Source organism: Hoplias malabaricus, chromosome 13, assembly GCF_029633855.1.
Source record: "Hoplias malabaricus isolate fHopMal1 chromosome 13, fHopMal1.hap1, whole genome shotgun sequence".
NCBI classification, from domain to species: Eukaryota; Metazoa; Chordata; class Actinopteri; order Characiformes; family Erythrinidae; genus Hoplias; species Hoplias malabaricus.
Genome location: NC_089812.1, coordinates 9,553,794 through 9,577,203, shown reverse-complemented (window position 1 = coordinate 9,577,203; position 23,410 = coordinate 9,553,794). Strand labels below are relative to the sequence as shown.

Below are 23,410 nucleotides of genomic sequence, written 5' to 3'. Positions count from 1 at the left end.
GAAAAAGCTCCAACTACACTGGCCGTTACATCGCCTCTATTTAATATACACTGGTGACCTCATTGTCCAATCTCTCAGCTCCACTGACCACACAGAAGGTCTGTGTATTTCTACAATTACAGACTTTAGTTCATAAGCTGCTCTTAGGACTGCGATATCCGCCTTTCACTCTGCTCTGCAATGGTCAGGACACCCACAGGGTCACCACAGAGCAGGTATGTTTGGATGGTGGGTCATTCCAAGTTTGTGGTAGGAGTGGATCAGACACAGGAGTTCTAGTGAAGTTTGTAAACACCTCAGTGGCACTGATGGATTAAAAGCAGTCCACCAAGCAAACAGTATCCTGTGGGCAGCATCCAGTGACCACCGATGAAGAACTAGAGGATGACCGACAGAAATGTGCAGCAATACATGAGCTACTGTCTCTGACTTTACATCTACAAGGTGGACCAACAAGTTTGGTGTGTGTAACAGAGTGGACAGTGAGTGGACACAGGGTTTAAAGACTCTAGCAGCACTGCTGTGTCTGATCCACTCGTAACAGCACAACACACCACCACTGCCCAAATCATGCCTGCTCTGTGGGTGTCCTGATCATTAAAGATCCGAGTGAAAGGTGGATATGAAAGTCTTTAAATCAGCTGATAAACTACTGAAATACAAAGGGCTCCTTTATGGTCGATGGAGTTGAGATAATGGATGGTGTAAAAACAAAGAGGTGGTCATAATGTTATGAATGATCAGTGTAAATAAACTGTGAAAAATATACCCAAGTATTTAAACTCTGTGGCACAACCCCTACTGTCTAATAGCAGGGTCATTGTTTGAAAGCAACTGTTGTTGCCTGGCACTTCAAGAGCACTGCCCAGTCTCCGCTGACCACTTTTAAAGGTCCCTTTGTACTTAAACCACTGCTCAGTTCACTGAAGTTCAGCAATCCTAGTTCAATGCAGAAAAGAAACTTTCATGTTTTCAACATGTTCATGCACCTTAAAGGCAAATAAGCAGCAGAAAGCCACTAAGGCACTAAAAGTGTCCACTGGAAACTGGAGAATGCCATGGTTTACATGGGCATGGCAAAAAAGAGGTTGCAATTAACTCAGTAAAAACTATTCCTAGTTTTCTGTCTATGATAAAAGCGCACTACAGAGAAAAGAAAACAGACGCAAAAGAAGAAAACCTGCAAGTCAAATATAAATCAAATACCAAAACAGACTGACACAAGGCCTGAACTCAACGTCACTGAAAATTCCTTAAAAATGAAAGTTGAAGCAGGAAAAGCAACCAGTTTGTCAGACTGAACTTTGGAGGTGTGGTCAAAATATCCGTTAGTTTCGTTAAAATTTGAATGTCTCCAGAAATCTATGTAGGCTATAAATAAAAGAAAATGAGACTTTTTAAAACAGATTTCAGTCTACATTCTCATGTTTCTATCTCAAATACTGAAAAAAATGAATAACTTGTATGTTAATGAAAGCTGAACAAATGTAAGGTGCTCTATCTCTTTTTTTGGTCTGTCCATTTAGGGCTGTCAAGGAGCCATTGCTCAGCAAAGGAAATAGCCACAAAAGAAGAACATTTCTGTTAGAAGTCCAAGAAACAGATAAATACAAATATTTGAGACTGCACTCTGGATTTCTTTGAAGAATTTAAAGCAAGTCAATTGAAAGGAATGGAAGCTGCATTGGAGAAATTGATGAGGTGGCGAGGCAGTTTTCTGTACATTTCTTAATTTAACCACTTGCACTTCACTGGAAGTTAAACATGTGCGCTTTAGATAGCTCTTTCACTTTAATACAGATCTGTACTGTTGTAAAAAACATCTTTTTTGACTGACAAAGCTGCAAAGTCCTCAGAAAAAGGAGGAGGTGGGCTACTGTAATGAGAAGTTGGCCGCCAGGAATAGTGACAATGAGCACTTTTCAGAGTCGAGCAGCACTAATCTCCCTCATCTCAAAGGAGGGGAATATTACAGCTGAAGGAATGAATGTAAAAAAATGAATGGAAGGTGAAAAGTCGAGATTTTAACGCGACTGAAAAGAAAAAAAACTTAAGGCATAGCTTCACATATTAATTTAGAAACTATAACTTTTACCAAATTCAGCAGAAACAGGACAGTGTCAAGGAATGAAGCAAATTAACGGTTTTAACGGTTTTCGAACGTTGAGTTCATTTGAATTTTTTGAGATTTATATGCAGTTAAGTCACCGCAGACTAAAGTGCCTACAGACTCCTTAACCAAGCTTTAAGAACCGCAGAAATTACCTCCTGTGTGCCTTTCGTATCTCCAGACATAGTTTGAAAGCCGTCGTGTGGACTCTGTGAGCTCGGGAAATCTTGACCAGGCCGAAACTGCAGACTTGTGGAGCTTAATGTTGTTACTCCGCTCGGCAGCGACTCTCGCTCTCCTCGCTTTCTTTTAGTACGACTCGGCCTCTACGTCACGCATCACATGGGAAAATTGACGCCGCGTTTTCAGGAGCATGGATTTTTTTGCAAACCCACTCGTTTTCGGATATGTCCCGCCTCTTTGCACGAGGATTGGCTGATAGCTCACGGTTCTGTTTTTTGATTGGCTAAAATTTCAGGAACGGCTTGTGGTCGTGAACCACCAACCACACTCAGCACAGGAGTCTCTGAATACAGGTGTGGAGAAATAAGGTGTGTCCTGCACCTTGATATCGAGTGAAACCTCATAGACATGTTTGAACGAACCAATGTTTTGAAAGCCGTTCAGTGAAAATCATGAGTTTAAAATTTAAAAACATAAAAATTCCGTTGTGTTCATACTAATAAGTATATCTTGAAAAAACAATGCCATGGCTGAGTATTCCCACACTGAAACTTCAGTGTTCAAAAGACACTCTCGAACAGGCAAATTCAGGCAGTTAGGGTTTCATACATCACAAACCTAAATAACCAATCCCATTAACTTCTGTGGCAAAGCTTACAGGCTTAATCATGTGTGGAACATTGTATATTCATAGAGAACTATTACAGGTCAGTGAGTCACCATTATGATTTTTGAAGCTGTAATTACAGGATATAAATACTATTTAGTGTTGTTTTAACAAAGGAGAAGGCACAAAGGAGGAGTTACATCCAAGCCACTTTTAAAGCATTAGGGAAATACGTTAATAAGATAATATTCTTGGAAGTTACTTTTAAATCTGTAATTTTTATGAATATAGATGAGTTTTACAGGATTATTAGAAAATATCATAATAAAAGTATGGATGAACGGATGTAAGGATTGATGGATAGCCAGATGTACACTATATTTTGGGAGGTTTTCAAGGCATCTATCACAGAAACATTGAACATGGTGAAAAACTTGGTGTGTAAAAATGAATGTCCATCTCAGCATTGCGTCCACTTTAATGTAGGTGAATTCATTCATAATGAGGGGTGCTTATATTATCTGTCTTCTGAAGTGACACATGCTGAGAAACATGTTAACATTTTATGATCATTACATAGTTATTATATCACCATTATGGAAAATGCACTGTATAGGGCAGGGTTTCTCTAACTCTTACTATAATTCATTAATGTATTTTGAATTACTACTATATATTTAATCATAACAATTCTGCAGGTGCTAGTTTACATAACTAATAATTATTATTTACTTTGTGATGTCCATGTGGTGTTTACGTTAGAAGACGTTTCATACACAAAATAAGCAGTCAATACCATAGCTAAGAATTTCAGCTTTGAAACTGCATTGTTATTAAAATAGTGTGGAAGGGGCAAATTCAGACAAGCAGGGATTGGGACGTCATAAGCATTTAACAGGGCAGGGCTTTCAGGCTTCAGGCTAGTGGAGCAGAGATAAATCGTCACATTTGAGGAATTACCCAGTAAACATTTAGCCGTTGATTCAACGTTGAAATAACGTAATGACTGCCGTCTAATCAACGTTCTCTTAAGGTTGAAAATGAAAGTTGAAAAGACGTCCAAACACAGACATTGAAAAGACGACTATTAGACGTATTTTGGACGTCCACTGACGTTATTAATTGGTCCCGAAATAAATTACTTGTATAAAACGTGTTTTGGACGTCCACTGACGTTATCGATTGGTCACCACTTAACTAACGTATTAAGATGGATTTTGGACGTCCATTGACGTTTAAAATATGTCCTTGACGGACAGACTACTATTAGAACTATTTTGAACGTCCAGGGACGTTCCTTGTTTACTGGGTAGGGTACTTTTTTCCTTAAAAACAGCTTTTAAATAAATAACTGCAATCAACATACGCAAGTTTTAAAGGGTGAATAGATGACCAGATGCAGATTTTCATGGGAAAGTGTTTGCTCAATAACTTCCAGTAGATGGAGACATTAAACTACAAATAGAGTATGCGATGTACATTTTTTTCTTCAGTCTGTTTCTCCAGCTCTCTTCATCAGCTCATCTGATTGTTTGGGTGTTTTTCGAGAATCTAAACTGGACCAGAGCTCGTCACAGAGTCCGGTGTTTATTCAGAGGGGGACCGAAATCTCTCAGGAATTTAAACGCCACTGTTGGTCATAAAAACTAAAGCGAGGTTTCGGAGAAAGAGGAGAGGAAAATGAGCGACGATTTCGGTTTGTTAAACGGCTCCGAGGCGGAGGAGGACCCAGCCGCCGCTTTCCTCGCCCAGCAGCAGAGCGAGATCGCCGGCATCGAGAACGAGGCCGAGCCCGTCGAAGGTCCGCTTTCAACGGTGTTAGCCACCAAGCTTTGACCTTGCTTTCGGTCCTAAACCAAAACGAGCTGATTCATTCAGCTAAATCAACAAATAATATACTCCTTGTGTTTTATTGTAGCGGGGTTGAAACAACGGACATTTCTAGAACACACCTGCTATACCACAATGCTGAAGTTAGCCTCTTTTTCGAATCTTCCGTTCCACCTTAAAAAAACTAGCCGTTATGTACTGGGGCTTCAGAGAACTGCGCTCATTCAAAGCGCACCTTTCGCACATTTAAGGTGGAAGGGAACATTTCTAGAAAATGAAAAGATGCTGGCGGATAGCATGCTAGTTGTCCATTTAAAGTGGAACGGTTAACAGAAAAATAGAGGCGGAGAGCGTAAGTGTTGTGAAGTCGTCAATTTAAGGTGGAAAGAATATTTCAACACATTTGTTATCACATTTGGCCTCTTTAGTTAGCATAAATATTACATTGAAGGCCCATATTTAGTCTGTACTTGTTTGAGTGCTTTTATACATCACAAACAATATGTGACATTAAAACTATTATGGTCAAGCTGTATTTGTATATTATCTCTCATTCATGCATATAAAACGTGAAAATTATCATTTAGGTAGGTGCATAAATAATGTAAGTGTTCATTATTAATATAAAAATATTTGTTCCATTATAGTTTGTGTTCAGCTGTATTACATTCAAAATATAAGAAATTGTGTTTTTAAACCTGTAAATCTCAATTCAAAGACTACTGCATAACGACTATATAATAAAAATAGCCATGTGTGTAACTGATAAATACCAAGGGTTACGTTATTTACTTTTAACACGAATGTCCCTTTATATAGCTTTACTCTAACCCTTACCGCGGTTTATTCATTTTATGTTTCAAGGACTTCTTAACTGTCAAATAGCCAGACAGGATTTACAGCATTCCTGTAATCCCTGTAGTATTTCTGAATGGAGACTTGTCAAATGTTGCTCAACAAGAACAGAAACTGAAGATTTTACAGGTTGTTCCTCCTCTTTTGTTGAAGCAGATACATTTGGAATAGCACCTGCTTCAGCCATGAACGGAGACTTGTTTCAGGTACAAGTTATAATCTTTTATAATACCATTAAATCTTATAAAAATATAAATTATCTCATTCTAGACTTATATATTGTGTGTATGTTCTTTATAGAATTTGTATGTATTCAAATCATAAGGCACGCTTCATATATTCATAGGATTGGTTCCTGGACAGAGATTACATTTGTACAGCATTATATTTGGATATTCCCCAAGCAAGGATAATGTAGGCCATAACTAGGCTTAATCCCTGTCCTAAAAACAATCAGCTCTTACGTTATGTGTTCATTCACCCTGTTTAAATACGCATTTTAATAGTTAAATTTAGGTCTTTATATATAGTAAATTCATATGCACTTCCAATTAAAACACACACACACACACACTTAAGCTTTATCAAATTATGAAAATGTTTAAATAAATATATAATTTTCTGTTCATTGTGATCCCTTTAGGACTCCAATGATGTATCAGACAGCTATGCTGCCATCTCCCAGGTTGATCAGCTGAGGCAGGAGCCAGAGAGCTTGCGCAAATGGCGAGAAGAGCAGAAAACCAGGCTAGAGCAACTCGGTACACTCTGACACACACTTAAGAAAGCAGTTTCTTAAGATCCTTCCACCACCGGAGCACTAAGCATATTTTTATAATATTAATAATACATTCATTATATATTAATATGTAAATATACTATTTGTATATAAGTACATGGAGTCCAGAAATTTTTATATGTAGAATATTCAACACATTAAAAGTATTTATGTTAATTACAATGAGGATGAGACTCAGCAATTGGTTGGTTTTCGCTCTACAGATTCAGCCTCTAAATTGGCTGAAGCAGAGTGGAAGGAAAAGGCAAAGAAGGAGCTGGAGGACTGGCACTTACACCAGCAGGAGCAAATGGAGAAGAATAAGGCCAACAACAGGTTTTCTCCTCATCTACACTTCCGTTTAGTACACCAGTGGAGCAAGTTTCATGAGGCCAGGTGTGATTGACAAGTAATGAGAACGTCTGGGGACAACAGTAAGAAGGTTTGGGCTAAACGTGGGTCGGGAAAAAAGATTCATTAGAGTGGGAACAGCTCAACGGAGGAGGCGATGGACCACATGTCAGTGTTATCTGATAAATGACATAAAGCCTGAGGGGTTTGGCACAGGTTAATTTGACAGAAAGTTCCCCAATAACAAATGTAAGCACATCAAAATCACATTGCATAGTGTAAAAATAAACTCTGCCTCTTTCTAAGCAGAAAACTAAAGATAGTTACAGTGTTTGCCTGTCTCTAGCTTGTTGTGCTGTGTTACCCTGTCTTAAAAAAAGAAGACAAACATGGGAATTGGTGGACATAAGGTTATTAGAGGCAGGTTTTTGTATCATAAATATAAACAACTGGTGTCCCTAGATTCATATTCCTATTATGACATCACACCTGGCCCTGGAATATAAGGGAAACTGGAACGTATTGCATTGAATGATATAAATACGATGTTCTAAACAGGAAAACGTTTAAACTCATATTATTTTTACAGTAGTCAAAGCAAGTTCTTTTGGCTTACCATGTGTAGTGAAGAATGTAGTGGCAAGTAACTGTGAGTTGGATCTAGTTGATAATAATAGATCCAAAGAGAGGTAACTATAGGCCAAATGCAAATGGTTTGTCAAGGTATAATATAAATTATCTGTGGCAGTGCTTCTTAATTCTGATCCTGGAGTCCCACTGACATCCATATTTAATTAGAACCAAGGTTCCCCTGTTCCAAACACTGGTCTAGGCAGTTTGTGTCATATATGATAAATATGCAACAATAAGAACAGCTCTTCCTTTAAAGATGTAGTAAATCTTTCCGGTTCTTCTTCTTCTGCTTCTGTTCTAATACTTGCTTTGTTTCATACTTTTCAACAGACTCTTTCCAAGTCTGGCACGGTATCAGATTCTGACTCTGCTTGTGTTTTTAGTGTAGAACTCCTTGCACACAGAGAAGACTGAGTAATTTTGTTGTAGATATATGAGATTAATTTACATTTCCATGCCATTTTTCTGGAAATGTAAAAGATATTTTGATATTCTGCTTGGTGTTAGCAGTGATTTAAGTTGTTAGTACACGTATACTAATATTCTTGCTTCTAAATAAGTACCAGTGCATGTTTATCTGACATGGAATAGATTCTAGAGCTGACCCGATAAGAAAAATACATTGGAACCTCTACCTACGAACTTGCTCCGTTCCGTGACCCGGTTCATAAGTGGAAAAGTTCGTTTCTCGAGTCAGTTTCCCCCATTTAAAATAATGGAAAAGCAATTAATGCGTTCCAGCCCCCACCCCGAAAGTCACCCGTTTTGCACTGATATATGTTTACAACACTCTCAAATTAGTAAAAAAAATACATGTAGCATTACTACAAATAAAAGAGAAATACAGTGGTAACAGTAATAAAAAAGAAATAATAAAGTTTTAAGTGGTTACACATCGCTACCTTGAAGACGTGACGACTGGCTGGAGGAGTAACACAGGCACTGGCTGTATGACGAGAGGTGGGGGGGGGGTGGAATAACGGAGAGTAGGCTGTGAATGTGGGGAGACGAAGTGTAGATACGGCTTAAATTAGCACGAATTTCGATGTCTGCTATTTACACTAATGCTAAATTGCTAAAACTACAATGTGCTAATCGTAAAAGCTCACTCAAGCCTGGGCGCTGGGAGACTCGCCTATTGGTGTCAGTGGCCATTTCCAGCCGCCGGCTCGGCGGAGGCTCGGGTTCGTTTCTAGAGTCGTGGTTTGTTGGTGGAGGCAAAAAAATATTCAAATGCCCGGTTCGTATTTTGGAAAGTTCGTTAGTATAGGCGTTCGTTAGTAGAGGTTCCACTGTATCTGCAACTGTAGTAACAAGCATCTGTATATATATGTCGGTTTAGGACACAAAAAGTTAAGTTGTAGCCAATACCAAAATGTATTCAAAAGCCAGTTTGGGGCAGCCCTAGAAGAATCAGAATTTCATCTTCAATCTATAATCTCAATCTTATCATTCCTTGATGAATATTTCTCAAGGCCCCAAAGCCCAGTCTTCTTGGTGTCGCAAGAAAGTTGATGGTTTCCGATTGCTTTTTAACATCTTGGTCCATGTGCTTAACAGCTTGTGTGCGATTGACTCTTATGTACTCATTGTCACGTTCTGTCTCTTTCTCTCCTGTTTCTTCTTTTCCTCGTTTGCCTGCTTGCACACTAGGATTGCTGATAAGGCTTTCTACAAACAGCCCAACTCAGATGAGATAGGCTTTGTGTATGTTTACAGTACATTACATTATTCTTAAAGTCTTCTAAAGGAAAAAGCAGCTAAATGGCATCATGTTCTTCTGTTAATGAGAAACGTTCAGTATTGACATTTCTAAGTTTCAAATGCATGAGTAGTGAGAGCTATAATATTTTTTGAATGTGTTATGTGCTAAATGTGCATGTCTGTATGCTTAGGGTCACTGGTTATTGTAAATCACTGTTGTAGTCTTTTAGGGGGAATTTTGAATATTTCATTAGCCATTTCTATCATTTTTCATAAGGTCCCCACTTTAGCAAACGTGTTTATGGCTAAATGCTTGGAAAGTAATTGGCCTGTCCATGCTCTGCCCAGAAATAGTTGGTAGCTGCTGTTGCTGTATGATACAAGCTTCACAGGATGTTGGCAAAAATTGTTTCTGGAGTGAGCATGGGCAAGACAATTCCGTGTCTTCCTTTAGCATGGCATGTATACAGTGTTAGCTTCAGGAAGCTACTCCCTTTGTCCTAACATTTTTGTGTCCCCTCAGAGCGTCAGAAGATGCCTTTCTGAAGGAGTGTGATGACGACACTCCCGGCTCAGAGTGGGAAAAAGTGGCCCGGCTCTGCGACTTCAACCCCAAGACGAGCCGCCAGACGAAAGACGTGTCCCGAATGCGCTCAGTCCTCATTTCTCTGAAACAGACACCTTTGGTTCGCTAAGACCTCACCCATCCCTGCTGCATTCATCTTGCCTTTTACCCCCTCGCACTTTACTTTAGCACCATTTCACACACTAATTGTTTGGATCTCATTTTTAACCGTCACAAAACGTGTACAATATTTCAACTTTGAGCCTGTTACACATCTTCGTTAAGCCTTCCCCTCCTTTCCTTTTTCCAGAGTTTGTCTGCTTTTATAATGGAAGGAATTATTGTGCCTCCAGTGTATAGAGGATTTATTGATGTGGAAAACTGTAGCTGAAACTGCATCAGATGCAGTGGTTTATCCTCACTTTTGATGATTGTCGTCTTTAGTGGTATCTTCCTTTAGGCCACCATAGAGCGCTTGCTAGCTCGGAGGATTTCACAAAGCAGGATTTCTTGGTTAACCGAGTAACTTAAGTCCAAAGTCAAGTCAAAGGGAAGTTTCTAGTGGACAAAGTGTCATTTACCTAATTACGTCAGGCTTTAAAGGAAGACGATTGAGACGCATTCACCTCTTCAGTCATTTTGTTACAAAGGCACAGCTTTTGAAGTGGACAAAGCACATTCAGAATAGACAGGGTTTAAGACTAGTTCCAGGCAAGCAAAACCGAACATATACATAACTAGCCTTAAGAACTTGCCCATCTTCAAACCAGCAAACTTGTATTGCTTCTCTGACCTTTAAGCCACTGCTAACCAGGCTTATGATCTGAACTTCTGAAGTTAACCAGCCCTGAAGAAGGTTAGGTGTCCCGCCTAAATCAAGATTGCACTGCTGACAAAATCCAGGGTGAAGTTAGCTGGATAAGCAACAAGTCCTGCCTTGTGAGACAGCTACTTTGGCTAGTGTTGTGTCTTTTTTCAATAAATCATTTGTATGTTAACATTAGATATCAGTTACACTTAAGTATAGCACAACTGTTCTTTCCTTCTGGCTGTTTCACAAAAACCAAGCGTTTTCTCACATATTTAACAGTTACAATAAGTTTTAACAACTTGTTTGAAAACATTACTTGCTTATTTATTCTTGTTTATATCATTTAACCTACTGTATATTGGTTCCTATATGATTGAGCTGTAGCAGGTTTGACTTGGCTTACGACGTAATCCCTTCTCACCTTTTAAGATGTAATTAGTTTGGCATGTGTTAACGTGTTACTGATATTGCCCTTCGTTATCATTCGTTCTCTTACAGCTTTTGAGGCCTTTAAACAATGACAGATTGAATACTGTTACTTGCCTTTCAATTGACCAGTTCTGTTTGACAGATTGTGGTTGACCGGCTGCCAAAGAGTCCATCGGTTTGTCCATGCTTGATTGTTTTCTTGGGACGGTTGTCAAGACGTGGGCTGATTAAAGGAGAATTTCCACGATTTTTCAAAAACGTTCTACACAATCCATTTCCTAAGATATGAACAAAGCCATTCAGAGTTGATTGAAGTGAAATGCTTAATTGAAGCCCTGTGATTGGCTCTGTCCAGGGTGTGTTCCTACCTTACACCCAATGATTCTGGGTGGGCTCTGGACCCACCGCAATCCTAATCTGGATGAAGCAGTTGCAGAAAATGAATCAATATACATTGTAATCTATCCTATAAATATGTCATTGGCATTTTGGATTCTCAAAGCCTTTAATATCTTGAAGTACACTAAGAAAGATAACTCTAAAGTGGAGCATTTCAAATCAAAATCCCTCTCAATGACTGTTCACATTATGGATTAATTTACAATATCTAATGATATTATTAGGTGGAAATTCCCCTTTAATGTTAGCCCTGAGTTACAAAGCATTTACGATGGAAAGACACCTTTAACAACATTAATGCTCGCTTTGACAGTCGTCAAGTTTGTCTCACTTTGTCATAGACAAGAGGCTGTTTATCACTTTCAGTAGAGAGTAGTGCGTAGGTTTCTCCAATAATTGTAATGAATGCCTTTCTGAAATGTTGTTTGAAGATGTGCGCTGTTGGGCATAGAACTGCAGACCATGCAATACTGAAAATCAATTAAAAAAAGGAAATTTTCAAAGACTGAGTGTGTTATTTCAGCTACGTTTCCCAGGTCAACAACTACCATTACTCTGTTTTCAGTTCTGTTACATCTGCGAAATAGTAAATATTATGTTAATTAAATATTAAATACTAAAGTCATATACAAAAATGTCACCCAATTTAACAACGTTACGATTTTAAAGGTTTCAGTTATGTTGATAAAATTGTGTTTATTATTACAGGTAAATTGCCCTAATCTGCATACATATATAACATTAGACATTCGCAGACACAGGGAGAACACACCACACTCCTCACAGACAGTCACCCGGAGGAAGCCCACATGGACACAGGGAGAACACACCACACTCCTCACAGACAGTCACCCGGAGGAAACCCACGCTGACACACCTGCTGTGCCACAGTGCCGCTCTACGTTCATATATTTTGTCAGTAAAATAATGGTCACAAAAATAATGTCCTGTGCACCAAAATAAAAACTCTTTGACCTTAAATTTCTTTAATATTAAAGTATTCTCAGACATACATTATATTACATAAGAGCCTATAATTTCCCAGCTGTATAAATAAATCTGAAGCAGTGTTCAGCAGGGAATAACGTTAACACTTCAACACCTTTATACTGCACCACAGAAATAGCTGCTGAGTGCAGGGACTTTGAAGATGTCCCAATAAATGAAAGCTAGAGGGATCCAATGATATTATAACACATTTTTAAAGCCGTGTGTGAATGCTTTAACTAAAGAAAACCAAAAACATAATCCTTATAAAATATAAAAAAAAAAAAAAAAACATACAATTTTATTTTTTTAACTCAGTCCTTATCCGTTGTTCCAGTAAGGCTCAGTTCAGTGGGAGTAAATTGGTGTGCATTGTGGGAACCTTTGACCCTCATCCCTCATTGTTTGGGCTTCATGGCAGCTGCAGCCACACCCACAATTATAGCCACGACAGTAAAACCCTGGGCGAAGATTCGTGTCCTCATGAGAAGCTGGGATTGGCGGGTTTTTCCATGTTTGAACGCTCTTAGACCATACATTAATGCTCCAGCGGTCCCCAAACAACCTGCAGAACAACAGAAAAAATATTATTTATTATCTATAGCATGGCTTTTTAATTTAAGAGCCATTATATAGGACACTAATTTAGAGAGAAACAAAGTAATTTTAAGTGCCGTTTATCAGTCTGCTTATTCTGGTCCCACTTTTCATCTAGTGAACCCAGTTCTGTGTTCGTAATGAAATATTTGTGAAAAGGTTTGATCAAAATACCACAAGGATCAAACACCACAGCGGCATTCTCCCCCTTTCTACACAGCACTGTTCAGAACAAGTGGTCTCGGTGCTTATTCCTAATTTATTATGTTCAATGAGCAGCTTTTATAGAGGCATCAAACTCCCTAGACGCCTCGTTCCTATAATGTGAACATTTCTGAGTAGTTTCCCCTTGGGGGGGAAAAAAAAAAAGTATCTTCATTCTTAAGGGACCCTTGGAGTTCCTCTTTAAACATTAAAGGCAACATCTTACTAGGTCCTCCCTCAGCCCTAAATTCCTTGTAGTTAAGTGGATAACTACCATAGCCTCATGTCATTACTGGCATTGGGGTGGGGATATTTCTGGGGTTCGCTCCTCGTCTCGAGTCATGGTCTGTTTCGCGTTTGGTGCGTCCTCCTCGTCTCCACCAACAGGCCGTGAGGGGGTTGCGCTTGTCAGTGCCCTCACATAACTATCACTTCAGGGATCTCAGTGTCTGGGTACACAAACCATTTCCCTTAAACAGCGTCTTGAGACGTACCGGTCCGAGTCCAGTCCATCTGGTCTCGGGTCAAACTCCCTTGTGATGTATTTAGTTCTTTTTAAACAGTCATTTCCTTTTCCTGTTGGGGTTTATTTATGCACCAAATCCCAGCTGCACTTTGGGGGACCCTGATGCTTATCTCAGAGCCCTTGTGAGTCCAGGGAGGGGAGCAAAGGTTTGGGGACAGTGTGTTCCGATTCCTGTCAGTGTTCACAGTCACACGGCCTTGGAGACCAACAGAGCGCCTGCCGAAACTATACTACATACTACAGCACTGTCAGAGAAAGTGACTTCTCCAGAGAGCAGTGAGAGACAGCTTGAGGGATGCCTTATATCCAAATATTTGCAGACATACCTTTAAATTAGTGAGTTCGGGTACTTTAAAGTGGACACAGATACTCAACTGCGCGGATACAGCTTGTATAATCTCTGTAGAGCAGCATGGCGAGAAATACCATGAGCCTAAGATCACCATGGCCAATGCCAAATGTTGGATAAAGGGGCATACAGCCTAATATGAAAATTGAAAACATTATTAAATTAAGTAGTGATATTCCGTGTGAATGTGTTTAACCCTTTCCAAATCCCTCGTTGTGGCAGTCCTAGTTTTACCAGTTCATAAATACTTCATTATGTTAAATATATATATAATGTAATGAACAGAGCTGAGTTATTAAGGGTTTAATCAATGTCCAAATGGTGAGGCAGCCTCCAAATGTGCTGTCCGCACTATTTAAGGTGAAATGAAGAAACAAATAGGGAAAACAAATAAGTTATTATGGAAATTAAGAAGGTTTTTGATAGGTATTCACAAAAGGAATGAACCCAGTGTTGTGCCTCTGGGATGGAAATGGGATTTAAGCTTCCTTCAAATGAAAAAGACGTCGTGTAAAAGGTAAAAACATGATGAAGCTTTGAAGGACGTTGTTAATCAGGGGACTGTTTAAAGATATAAGGATATATGGTTGAAATCATCTACAGTGAATCAGGTTTATGTAAATTCCTCACCATGAGTCTAACTTCTGCTTAATGTTTTAAGGTGGAATAGAAAATACTTTGTTTTGAAAGCGCTGGCAGCGTTAAAGGTCACGCAGGTTTATGCGAACTAACAGTTACTCAGCGAAAAATAACACTGGAGTGAGGGAATGAATCTGAATCTAGTTTCAGATTAAACGTAAACGTTTACAACACAGTTAGAATGAGTCCTGAACCAGTAAAAGTAGTTCTGAAAGAGTTGTGTAATGTGTACGCACCGATGGGGACGAATGGGTTTTCCTTGGTTTTCCGAATGAATTTCTCCTGGAAGCTCTCCTCAGCGGCACGGGGCCGCGGGGTGAAGCCCGGGATGACTGGAGGGTTGAGGGGGTCGAAGGCTCCACTGGAGCCGGAGGGTTTCGAATCGGCTCCGTGCTCTTCGTGAAGTGTGCTCGGAACGGCTGCCATTCTCCAGCCGTTTTCCCTCCGCTCTCTCTGTGGCACTGCTGCAACTCTCCAATACACTCAACACACACTTCACAGATTACTGCCATCTACAGCACCGAGGGAGCCGCACGCTTTTTACTATTTCATCAGAGATGTTCATTACTTCTATCTTTCGTGGTTCGGTTTCAGTGGAAGTGTAAATATGTTTTAATGATTCTTTTTTACAGATTTTACAGAGTCTATTTCGTCATTCATGTTTGTTACTTGGTCCCTTCTACCTAGTTCACTCGGTGTATTTTTTAATAGAAAATAACTGGCTTCTTTTCTTAAAATTATATATATATATAATATAGAAAATAAATATATATAAATATAATATATATAAATGTTTTAGCCAGTCGTGTCAGAGCGCGACGTAATCCAGTCATGCGTGTACGTCATCACGTCGCGTATACGTCATCGCGTCGCTTTTAAACGTCAGCACGCCGCGCTGGGGGACTGGCGGAGGTAAGATGGCGGCGCCAGATGAGCAGGAATTATCTCAGGCTCAGACTGAGAAACTCCTCCAGTTTCAGGTACTTACCGTTCTCCGTCTCGCCTTTAAACGGCCACAATTTATAGAAGAGACACACTCAGATAAAGTGAGGAGTATGTGGTTGGTGCTAAGGCCCGTTAAAGGCGTCTTATTTGTGTGAAAATAAAGAGTTTTCTGTCGTTGAGTGAAACTAGCTGCTGATACGGAGCACCAGGCGCCGCGGTAGATTAGATTACTCCCTCAACTCCTCACTGCGCCGCTGTCGGGCAACGGCTCTGTACATTTACTCCCAGAAATACAGCTTCATGAGCTCCTAAAGCCCCCGGTGAAGCCCAGGAAGACGTTAAACGTGGCGCAGGCTTTAAACAGAAATCACCCTTGTGCCGTTAGCAGCTGTCAGTTAGCAGCTGCCATCAACTTTGTTTTGCTGAAACTTAATGTTAGCGCGTTACTCAGCACTCACACCGTCTCTGATCAGCTTAAACTGGCTTTCAACTAGAATGATTTGTCCCATCTTAAGTGGTACTGCACATATATTCACGAGCCAAGCACCAGAAATGATTCTTGCGCAATTTAACTCTCAGATGAACTCGATAACCCTTAATGTAAGGTTTTTAGATCAATTACAGCGACAATTGGATTAACTAAGTAGTGGCAGTTATATTTGTAACATTCGTATACTTTCAGGACACTAATGAAGACACCTAAGTGGCCTATTAGAAGTGTACATTACATATAGACATTATTGTGCTACATTTATACACTGGGCGAAAATAGGCCTACACTGGGCCATTTTATTTTTTTAAGCTCATGAAGCCAGGATTAAAATATAGTAAAAATGTATCAATTGTCTTTCTTGATAATCCACATAGACACAACTTCATTAGGGATGTACCAATATGAGCTATTGCTTATATATGATGTTTATACTGAATGTAGCTGTTAGTGTAAGTACATTAACATTTATAAGATGTAGGAAATTGGACCTAGATCCATCGACATTGTTTCTATAGGGTTGCAGATCCAGTCAGATCTATAATGTTATTAATTGTGTCACATGAAGTGCGCACACATGACATGAAACAAACAAAAGAAGCAAGATCACACTTGGACCATTTATGTTATTCAAATTTGCAATACATTTGTTTTAATCTCCAGAACCTAACCTTAAACATCACTCAATGCAGAAACCTGATACTAAACATCTTCATTTCAAAGTCCTTAGTGTTGCAGAATCAAACCAAACTGCTTTTCTTTTTCCTTTTCTCCAAGGACCTGACAGGATTGGAGTCGATGGACCAATGTCGCCGCACGTTAGAACAGCACAATTGGAACATTGAGGTGAGAGCTGATGAGCGAGATCAATGCTTCCTTTGAGAGAGAGAGCGAGAGAGGCCACGTGTGACCTTCAGATCCAACTGCATTGTTTGGCTCTGTTTGCAATGGAGAATTTTGCTGTGTTACAGGCCGCTGTACAAGACAGACTAAATGAACAGGAAGGAGTTCCCAGTGTCTTCAACCCACCGCCCTCCAGACCCTTACAGGTCAATACAGCAGACCACAGAGTGTATAGCTATATCGTCTCAAGGCCACAGCCTAGAGTAAGTGTCTAATTCTTATATCGCCCTTACATTTTTTTGTGTCAAATATTCTGTAAATGTGTTTCACTTTTGATTTTTCATTTCTCTTCCTTTCCTTATTAGGGCTTATTAGGTTGGAGTTACTATTTGATAATGCTGCCATTCAGGTTTACGTATTACACACTTCTGGACATATTCAGGTAATGATGATGATGATTACTTTTACTGTTATACAAGGTTCCAGGAACACTTTAAGGCCCAATCCCATTTCTTATTTTTACGCCTACCCTTTTTTCGAGATACTGAGATACAGAATGTAGTGGTTAAAATCTTGCCTTATGAAATGGGACAACCTTCAAGAGCCTGACAGTCATCAGAACCAAAATAAAACAACAGAGAGAGAACAGAGCTTCATTCCCAGGCTACTAGTGGTGCTCTGTAGGCAGCTTTGCCAGTCTGTAGTGATATCTGAGGAGAGCTGCTGGATTGTAGTTACATTTAGGGCATCATATGCCTTCAGAAGTGTATGACATTCATCTGTGATATGAAGCTGAATATAGATACAAAACTGTCAGTTTTTTGTTGAAACGAACATGGAACTGGAAATTAGATACAAAATCATTGTGATGCTTTACTGATCTGTAATGGGGAGAATAGAGCCTCTGTCGGTGGTACTCTGGGCTCAGCACTGCAGAAAATGGACTAGGTAACTTTTGGAGAAGGGTAGAAAACCACACCCCCACATCCCCTGGTCTTCCTTGATTTCAGGACGTTGATATGAATGTCAATTACACTCTACAACAATCTTTCCTAGTGTTCCAATAACTAGGAAACATAAGACATCAGCAAACTACTATCGAAGTTATATACGTATCACAAAGTAGGTTAAATGAATGTAATACACTGGTTATCATAGTTTTAAAAGCCAAAATACTGAGACGAGGGCCTATTTGGCCACTTGTTCAGGTACGCTGTCATTCACAGGGCACTGATAGCATTCCGTTTGGAGTGCGACTCTGAAAAATGTCAATTTGAAGGTCTATGTAGCCCTAAGACTACTGTCCCAGTAAGAATTGAGGCACGCTAACCCTAGGCTAAACATGAGGTAGGGACAAATGGTAGGGGCATAGGATGAAATGGGATATGGCCTAAGTGCATTTCAGACTGTCTTTGTTATAGATCTTTCTCCTTTTCTTATTATAACTTATTGTCTTTTTTTGTATCCAGGTTTGCCCTGAGATTCATTAGGCCAGATCCTCGGGGTCGTGTCACAGATCCTGTTGGAGACGTTGTGTCATTTATTCATAATTTTGAAGAAAAATATGGGCGATCGCATCCTGTTTTCTATCAGGGAACATATAGTCAGGTTTGTTTGTGCAGTGGTGCTAGAAGTCATCGCAGTTAAAAGTTGTAGACAATTTGAACCTTCAGATCACTGTGTATATTGTTTTGAATGAAAGTGTTCGACCCGAGTTCTTCTCTGGTCCTCACAGGCTCTGAATGATGCCAAACGAGAACTTCGCTACTTGCTAGTTTACCTCCACGGCGAAGACCACCAGGACACAGATGAATTCTGCAGGTAGGTTGCAGCTCCAGCATCTAGAGCACATATATCTTTTATCCATTCATGCTGTTAGTGTATATTCCTGACCTGATTCTCCATCCCATTCCTCCCACAGAAACACATTATGTACTGAAGAGGTACTCACATTCATCAATACAAGGATGCTCTTCTGGGCATGCTCCACTAGCAAGCCTGAAGGATATAGAGGTACTCACAAAAGCACAAAGGTCTAGGAGCTATCCATTACCCAGAAAGAAATCAGTATCAGCCTGTTGTGAAACGTCTGATTGGACAAACCTGTAGAATAATAATTTGAACTGCAGCTAACTCTGTGTCACTTTGTGCAGTGTCTCAGGCCTTGAGGGAGAATACATATCCCTTCCTGGCCATGATCATGCTGAAGGACCGCAAGATGACTGTGGTGGGGCGTCTGGAGGGTCTGATCCAGCCGGAGGATCTCATCAACCAGCTCACCTTCATTATGGAGGCAAATCAGACCTATCTGATGTCTGAACGGATGGAGAGGTGAGACAGAAACTAATTGGGTGCTTTCTGAATGTGCAAAACTATAGTGAAACTAGTTGTCAGTCTTCCTGACTGCCATTAATAGGGGCCATTTGTTTCAGCTTTGCTTTTTTGTTCTGTAAGTGTAACATTTTTAACAATTTATATTGACTCATTTTTAAATCAGGAGCTCCTTATTGTATAACCATAGTTACAAATATTCTAATCCTATTTTTCTGCCATTACTGAAAAAAGATGATTTGATTACTTGCTGTTATTGTGCTATTACAACAGAATGATACAGATTTTTAATTGTGCGTCTGTCAGGGAGGAAAGGAATCAGACACAGGTTTTGCGGCAGCAGCAGGACGAAGCGTACCTGGCCTCTCTAAGAGCAGATCAGGAGAAGGAGCGCAAGAAGAGGGAGGAGCAGGAGCAGAGGAGACAGGAGGAGGAAGCGGCCCGCCAGAGCGTCCTGGCTGAGGAGAGGAGACGCAGGGTTAGAGCTCTACAGCTTTGCGACCACAAAACCCGCACATCGTTCTCGTTATATGAGAGGTTGACTCTGTTTGTAGGACTGCATTAGGGTCCTGCTTACATTTACATATTGTCACTCTCCATTTAAAGGCTAAGCACCACTTAATGGACCTCAATTAATATTTCACATTATTGTAGTTACTGACAGATATAAGTATGAATTAAAATGAAAATAGCAGCTTAATTTGCTTTAAAACTGACAATTTTATTAAATTGACGGAAAAACCCGAGCTCGCTACGGAAATTCTTGAACGCACCCGTGACGTCACTGCTGGACAACAGCTGAACAACGCCGCGGTAAAACACCGTTATGACTGACTGTTATGACAGTATCAAGCTAAATAACCAACATTATTCATGACAATAGCCTAGCAATAAGCTAAACTCAAATGTAGAGGTACCGTTATTCTTGTAAATGTGATCGAAGTCAAACTCGAATTCATCCGACACTATAAACCTCCGTAATGCAGCTACGTAGCCGAGTATAATCTGAACCACCGAATTTAGCAAGTCAAGCTAACGTTAACTAACACCAACTAAAACAGGCGAAGTGAGTGTCCTTACCCTGTTTACCTCCATGTTACAGAGGCTCTTGAACACCTTTCGTTGGTGTCCTTACATGCCCATATTGTTGGAAAAGCGGTCTTTTAAACCTTATTCCTTGAATTAGTGAGAAATAACATGTTTTCTGACTATCAATAAACACAAGTTAGGAACTCAAATTCCACTGTATTTATTTGTTTGACACTTTCATAGAGCTGGTGCTTAGCCTTTAAATAAGTGTGTCTCCAAACATAGTAACTTTACACGTGAAGGAAACAACACCACCTTAACTTTTAATGGAATTGAATGTAAAAAGATTTTATTCCATCCGTTATCAAACCAAAACCTCCAAGTACCACTAATGAGTCATATCACAGCCACATACACACCACACACAAAACATGGTACACATACAAATGCATTTACTGCTTAATATTTTAGTGATGGGGCTTAACCTATCAATTCAGTGGAGGGGGAGTGGAAGTTCTTCACCAAAAGTTCTTGTAAGGATTATCTGCCATATCCACAAGCAAGCTTGGGTAAGATGTTTTTTGGGATTTGGAAACTGGGCTGGCTGTATTCCTCATTGTGGATGGGGACTGTTTCCGATCTTTATTGGTTAATGCAAAACAAATTAAATTTATCTAAAGACAATTCAGGAAACTCTGAAATGCAAAAAAAATTTGCTGATCCCCGTCACCCATTGTGTTTATTTAGGTGTGTGTATACATAAGTTTGCATTTTAATTACATTCTCTGGTTTATTCCGGTCTTGTCTGGGATCATTATGTCGACTTTGTTTGAAAGCGTTTTATTTTTATTTTATTTAAGATATTTAACAATTATTTTCTTGTCCAATTCCAATGCTAAAGGTGTTTGCTGAAAGTTAAATGCTCTTTAAAGAGGTGAAACTGCATCATTGTGCTATTAACAGTGGCATAAAACGGTCCTGACATTATTAATAATATAGTTTATCACAACTGTGTGTCTGGGACGGTATATTGACTACAAAAATGGCTCTAGTGAAAAGTCTCTTCATTTATTACCTGATTGAGCCTGTTCAGAGTCATTGATAGCCTTTTTCCTTTGAACTTAATGAGGATCCTGTAACTGAAGATGAGCCTGATATGTGTGTTACTTCTGTTTGTAATTTTTACCTGTCGTTTCTTTGTACACAGACACTTGAAGAAGAAAAAGAACGGAAGTCCGAGTGTCTTCCCCCAGAGCCGGCTCTGGACGACCCAGACAGTGTCAAAATAGTGTTCAAACTTCCCAATGACACACGTGTGGAACGGCGGTTCCTCTTCTCTCAGTCTCTGACGGTGAGACAACTGGGAATTTATCTTCCTTTTATCTAACGTTTAAATTGTTACGACATTCTGGTTCATGTCAAATAGAGAGCTGTCAAGAAAAGCATAGCAGCAGAGGTCAGAGACTTAATGCTTAAGGCCTATGTAGCTCCACACTGACCATACAGGAGCTGGTCTTACTTGGTCTGTTGATCCCTCTCAGCGCTGCAGTGACGTTGATGTGGTGTGTTAGTGTGTGATGTGCTGATATCAGTGGATCAAACACAAGTGACTGGACAGTGTTTAAAAACTGCAGCAGCAATGCTGTGTCTGAACCATTTGTACCAACAAGCAGCTCAGACACAAAACGTCACACCACCAACGCGTCAGTGTCACTGCGGCGCTGAGAAAGATGCACACCTGCTCTGCGGTGGTCCTGTGGAGGTCCTGACTGTTAAAGAACAGGGTGAAAGTGGGATAAAGTATGCAGAGGACCAGATGGGCTACAGTTTGTAGTTGTAGAACTGCAAAGTGCTGCTGTATGGTCAGTGGAGCTGATTAAATGGGATGATGAATGAAGGAGTATCAGCAAGATGAGTGTAAATATCTGGGAGATGATCAAATTCTGCATTTTCTAAGTGGTACCTGTTCTCTCTCTCTTTAGGTAATCCACGACTTCCTCTTTTCCTTGAAAGAGACTCCAGAGAAATTCCAAATTGTAACAAACTTCCCCCGCCGAGTGCTGCCCTGTCTGCCCACAGAGGAGGAGCCCAGCCCCCCCACGCTGAAGGAGGCCGGCCTGAGCCGGTCAGAGGTCCTATTTGTGCAGGACCTCACAGACGATTGACATTTAGCACAACTCCTCTTCCTCACATACAACTCTTATTGCCCCTCCCTTCCCCCGTCCTCCAGCTCCCCGTTTTATTTCATTTTTTTTTTTTCAGTTTTGTGAAACGGCCACTGTGTACAAGGGATCACTTGAAATTTCCTTTAACAAATAAATTAAGGATCTGCCCCCACCCCAGGAGATATTTTTACGCAAAGCTGAGCGCAAGGTAAAAGGCCCTGTAAATACTACCTAGATATTTAAAGACAAGCCTGAATACAGTCCACTTTTTTTTTCTTTTTGTTGTTGTTTTTTTTAACAAAAATCAAACTCGACCATATAACGTACCTGCCATACAATGACCAAGAGTTGAAAGTAACGGACTGCTCAAAGTGACATCACCGGGTGGTTTTAAAAAGAAAACCAAAATGGCCACAGCTTTTCTCTGTGGCTCTGTGTCTGCAGTGGTAAGGTCTGCCCATAGTGTGCCTGTGGTAATTCATGAATGCCTATCTCGCCCATCTTCCATCCGACTGGGCTGGTCATGTAAAGATGTAATTTTTTTCCAATTCTAAATTAAACATTTTAAAATGTGGTTGTGGTTTGACTTTGATAATCCTCCAGCTGGAGCTCTTGGGAACTTGTGTCACAGCGCTCCGCGAACAATAACACCTTTAAAGCCATGTCAGTTTTAATATTTTTGTAGGTATGTGAAGTAAAAGAAAAAAAACAATAAAAATATTATGCTAAATTATGGGAAATATTTATTTTGGACCGAACCCACAGTGAACAAGGAGACACCTCCCTGGATTTAGAGGCGTCGGCTCTTATAGAAAGGGGAATGCCACCAGTTCCTCTTACTTCTGTGTGATTTAAACTAAATTTGTTGTAAAAGGATCTGTATAAAGTGTGGCGATAGGAACTAGACGACCAGAATATAACACGTAAACGTTATTAAAAACTAAAAAAGCCCAGGACAGTGATGGATTTGGACTTGTCTCTACAGTGAATCATTTAGCATCAGACCACTCAATGACTTCTCAACAGGCAGAGTGCAAGAAACGTTCAGAC

General features: G+C 40.0%; 4 protein-coding genes across 11 annotated transcripts in view; 2 read left to right on the top strand and 2 right to left on the bottom strand.

Moving 5' to 3' along the window:
- pdlim7 (PDZ and LIM domain 7) overlaps nucleotides 1–2,483 on the bottom strand; it is a 52,246-nt gene extending 49,763 nt beyond the window's left edge. For 3 of the 5 annotated variants that reach the window (XR_010795188.1, XR_010795187.1, XM_066642370.1), the window contains exon 1: nucleotides 2,266–2,448. Coding sequence is in view for 3 of the 5 variants with exons in the window: in XM_066642370.1 (XP_066498467.1) it covers nucleotides 2,266–2,295 (30 nt within the window). In the remaining 2 variants the exon portion in view is untranslated. Of the gene's footprint in view, nucleotides 1–2,265 lie in introns of all 5 variants that reach the window. The other 2 variants (XM_066642372.1, XM_066642371.1) reach the window with 2 other exon arrangements.
- Nucleotides 2,484–2,563: 80 nt separating this feature from the next.
- Nucleotides 2,564–11,743, top strand: cltb (clathrin, light chain B). Of its 4 annotated transcripts, XM_066642375.1 has the most exons (7): nucleotides 2,564–2,646; nucleotides 4,394–4,701; nucleotides 5,739–5,791; nucleotides 6,229–6,346; nucleotides 6,588–6,699; nucleotides 9,001–9,054; nucleotides 9,575–11,743. In XM_066642375.1, the coding sequence occupies exons 2-7, from the start codon at nucleotides 4,581–4,583 to the stop codon at nucleotides 9,744–9,746; spliced, it is 630 nt and encodes a 209-aa protein (XP_066498472.1). In that variant the 5' UTR covers nucleotides 2,564–2,646; nucleotides 4,394–4,580; the 3' UTR covers nucleotides 9,747–11,743. The 4 variants fall into 4 exon arrangements, with proteins under 4 accessions (XP_066498472.1, XP_066498471.1, XP_066498473.1 ...); XM_066642374.1 differs by lacking the exon at nucleotides 2,564–2,646 and having other exon boundaries at nucleotides 4,302–4,701; XM_066642376.1 differs by lacking the exon at nucleotides 2,564–2,646 and having other exon boundaries at nucleotides 4,313–4,701; nucleotides 5,742–5,791.
- A 193-nt stretch (nucleotides 11,744–11,936) lies between these two features.
- higd2a (HIG1 hypoxia inducible domain family, member 2A) lies at nucleotides 11,937–15,112 on the bottom strand. The gene is made up of 2 exons (XM_066642672.1): nucleotides 14,794–15,112; nucleotides 11,937–12,807 (listed from the first exon to the last, which is right to left on the bottom strand). The coding sequence occupies exons 1-2, from the start codon at nucleotides 14,981–14,983 to the stop codon at nucleotides 12,641–12,643; spliced, it is 357 nt and encodes a 118-aa protein (XP_066498769.1). The 5' UTR covers nucleotides 14,984–15,112; the 3' UTR covers nucleotides 11,937–12,640.
- A 330-nt stretch (nucleotides 15,113–15,442) lies between these two features.
- Nucleotides 15,443–22,934, top strand: faf2 (Fas associated factor family member 2). The gene is made up of 11 exons (XM_066642160.1): nucleotides 15,443–15,537; nucleotides 16,770–16,838; nucleotides 16,964–17,098; nucleotides 17,201–17,277; nucleotides 18,305–18,443; nucleotides 18,571–18,656; nucleotides 18,757–18,848; nucleotides 18,989–19,166; nucleotides 19,473–19,644; nucleotides 21,403–21,546; nucleotides 22,178–22,934. The coding sequence occupies exons 1-11, from the start codon at nucleotides 15,475–15,477 to the stop codon at nucleotides 22,358–22,360; spliced, it is 1,338 nt and encodes a 445-aa protein (XP_066498257.1). The 5' UTR covers nucleotides 15,443–15,474; the 3' UTR covers nucleotides 22,361–22,934.
- The last annotated feature ends 476 nt before the right edge of the window (nucleotides 22,935–23,410 follow it).

Excerpts from the sequence above, each read along its gene's own strand:
- faf2 (XM_066642160.1), top strand. The coding sequence starts at position 15,475 with ATGGCGGCGCCAGATGAGCAGGAATTATCTCAGGCTCAGACTGAGAAA. Across the intron at positions 16,839-16,963 it reads AGCACAATTGGAACATTGAG|GCCGCTGTACAAGACAGACT; the intron begins GTGAGAGCTGAT and ends GCTGTGTTACAG. Across the intron at positions 21,547-22,177 it reads TCTTCTCTCAGTCTCTGACG|GTAATCCACGACTTCCTCTT; the intron begins GTGAGACAACTG and ends CTCTCTCTTTAG.
- cltb (XM_066642375.1), top strand. The coding sequence starts at position 4,581 with ATGAGCGACGATTTCGGTTTGTTAAACGGCTCCGAGGCGGAGGAGGAC. Across the intron at positions 6,347-6,587 it reads AACCAGGCTAGAGCAACTCG|ATTCAGCCTCTAAATTGGCT; the intron begins GTACACTCTGAC and ends TTCGCTCTACAG. Across the intron at positions 6,700-9,000 it reads AAGAATAAGGCCAACAACAG|GATTGCTGATAAGGCTTTCT; the intron begins GTTTTCTCCTCA and ends CTTGCACACTAG.
- higd2a (XM_066642672.1), bottom strand. The coding sequence starts at position 14,983 with ATGGCAGCCGTTCCGAGCACACTTCACGAAGAGCACGGAGCCGATTCG. Across the intron at positions 12,808-14,793 it reads AAACCCATTCGTCCCCATCG|GTTGTTTGGGGACCGCTGGA; the intron begins GTGCGTACACAT and ends GTTGTTCTGCAG.